The sequence below is a fragment of the Anabas testudineus genome, chromosome 10 (assembly GCF_900324465.2).
Source record: "Anabas testudineus chromosome 10, fAnaTes1.2, whole genome shotgun sequence".
NCBI classification, from domain to species: domain Eukaryota; kingdom Metazoa; phylum Chordata; class Actinopteri; order Anabantiformes; family Anabantidae; genus Anabas; species Anabas testudineus.
Genome location: NC_046619.1, coordinates 21,932,296 through 21,934,700, shown reverse-complemented (window position 1 = coordinate 21,934,700; position 2,405 = coordinate 21,932,296). Strand labels below are relative to the sequence as shown.

At 43.7% G+C, this 2,405-nt stretch overlaps 1 protein-coding gene across 1 annotated transcript; it reads right to left on the bottom strand.

Moving 5' to 3' along the window:
• Positions 1-1,908: 1,908 nt before the first annotated feature.
• LOC113160369 (histone H2A-like) lies at positions 1,909-2,359 on the bottom strand. Its single transcript, XM_026357590.1, has one exon. It carries the CDS (start codon positions 2,344-2,346, stop codon positions 1,957-1,959), a length of 390 nt encoding a protein of 129 aa, XP_026213375.1. The 5' UTR covers positions 2,347-2,359; the 3' UTR covers positions 1,909-1,956.
• Positions 2,360-2,405: the final 46 nt, after the last annotated feature.

Here is a 2,405-nt window from a genome sequence, read left to right as displayed (position 1 = left end):
ACACACACCTCTCACTTCAGCTCACAGAGAAAATTACACACCAGGACAAAACTGGTCCAAATAATAATCAATGAAAATTGAAGTTCAATCATGAAAATCAAACATTACTTTTGACTTTTCATTTAATAAAATAAAGTAAACGGTCCTGGATATAAACGATGGTTTCCTTAACTTCATATTTTGTTGCTCATCCCTCCACCGGTTTCTCTCACTCTCACTGAGACGTCTTCACCTGTCCACAGGTGTTTTGTTTCCCTCCTTGTTGTCTCAGCGTCTTCTCCCGTCGCATGTTTCAGCTCTTTCCACACATGTTCAATAGGAGTTAGTCGCTTCACAATATTCCCCTGATTCGGCCGTTTCTACCCGTGTTTTCCTTTATTATCCCGTCACACTGAGACCAAGCTTTCTGACACTGGGCAGAACGTTTTGCTCCACAAAGTCTTGACAGTCTTGAGATGAACCCTGGGTCCTAAGTCTTCGTCTGCTGTGCTTCATGTTCAGTGTGGTAAACACCATGACACCAAACAGTCCAGTGATTCAACTTCTCCCATTAAATAGTTGTGAAGACATCTGTGATGTTCGTTACAGACACACAGCAGTTGAATAAGTCTCTGTGGTCAAAGGATTTTCAGTCTTTTCTGTGGCTTCATCATTTTTGTCCAGTTTCTTTAGTTTGATTTTATACACTGCTCAAAAAATAAACAACACAATCTAACTCCAAGTCAATCACACTTCTGAGTAATCAAGCTGCTCACTTAGGAAGCCACACTGATTGACAATCAGCTTCACATGCTGTTGTGCAAATGGAAATTATAGGCAATTAGCAAGACACCCCCAATAAAGGGGTGGTTCTGCAGGTAGTGACCAGAGACCACTTCTCAGTTCTTTTGCTTTCTGGCTGATGTTTTGGTCACTTTTGAATGCTAGCGGTTCTTTCACTCTAGTGGTAGCATGAGACGGAGTCTACAACCCACATCAATGCGAGCTGTGGCAAGAAGGTTTGCTGTGTCTGTCAGCGTAGTGTCCAGAGCTCCATCCACCAACACCACGTTCACCACAGACTGTCCAAGAGTTGGCAGATGCTTTAGTCCAGGTCTGGGAGGAGATCCCTCAGGAGACCATCTGCCACCTCATCAGGAGCATGCCCAGGCGTTGTAGGGAGGTCATACAGACACGTGGGGGCCACACACACTTGATTTATTTTAAGGACATTACATCAAAGTTGGATCAGCCTGTAGTGTGTTTTTCCACTTCAGTTTTGAGCGTGACCCCAAATCCAGACCTCCATGGGTTAATACATTTAGTTTCCATTGATATTTTTTGTGATTTTGTTGACGGCACATTCAACTATGAAAACAATAACAATAAAAGAATATTTAATTCAGTCAGATCTAGGTTGTGTTATTTTAGTGTGCCCTTTATTTTTTGAGCAGTGTAAATGTTTCTGTTGAACCAAAACTGAAAAGTAATTTCACACTTTATCAACCATCTGTAAACTGTGTTGTAGAAAACTTTGTGTGACAGCTGCATTAAGAGAAAGATTCAACAGAATATGTTCAGATTACACTGAATCATGTTATTGTTCTACAGTAACCTGGTTAATAAATGTGTTTCTATAAAAGTAATTTTAGTTATTTGTTGTTAGTTTAATGTAACTTCACGTTAAGTGTTATCACATGGTTTGAATGTGGCATTTTGTGTATTATAATTTATCAGCTGAACAAACCATGTTGTCTTCAGCTTATAGTGTTTGAGAACCGCGAAGAATCTAAAAAAAAAAATAAAAATACTAGTTTCTATAAAATTAATTCTACTTGTTGATTTTACGTTTTAACTAAACTGTAACAGTAATTTAAAATCTATGAATTTAAGAATATGAAGGGAAGTTGTTCTCTAGTTGAGGTGTGTGTGGCTCTGAAAAGAGCCTTTGTGCTGGTGGTCGGAGCCGGTCCCGGTTTACTTGGCCTTGCCGGCGGGTTTCTCGGTCTTCTTGGGCAGCAGCACCGCCTGGATGTTGGGCAGCACGCCGCCCTGAGCGATGGTGACTCCGCCCAGCAGCTTGTTGAGCTCCTCGTCGTTGCGGACAGCCAGCTGCAGGTGACGGGGGATGATCCTGGTCTTCTTGTTGTCGCGGGCAGCGTTTCCAGCCAGCTCCAGGATCTCAGCGGTCAGATACTCCAGGACAGCCGCCAGGTACACGGGAGCTCCGGCGCCGACGCGCTCCGCGTAGTTGCCTTTACGCAGCAGCCTGTGGACACGACCCACGGGGAACTGGAGTCCGGCTCTGGACGAGCGGGTCTTGGCCTTCGCTCTGGCTTTTCCACCGGTCTTTCCGCGGCCTGACATGTTGACTTGGGTCTTTTTCTACAGACGTTGCTCTGAGAAAATGTGGCTCCAACCGACCA

Excerpts from the sequence above, each read along its gene's own strand:
- LOC113160369 (XM_026357590.1), bottom strand. The coding sequence starts at position 2,346 with ATGTCAGGCCGCGGAAAGACCGGTGGAAAAGCCAGAGCGAAGGCCAAG.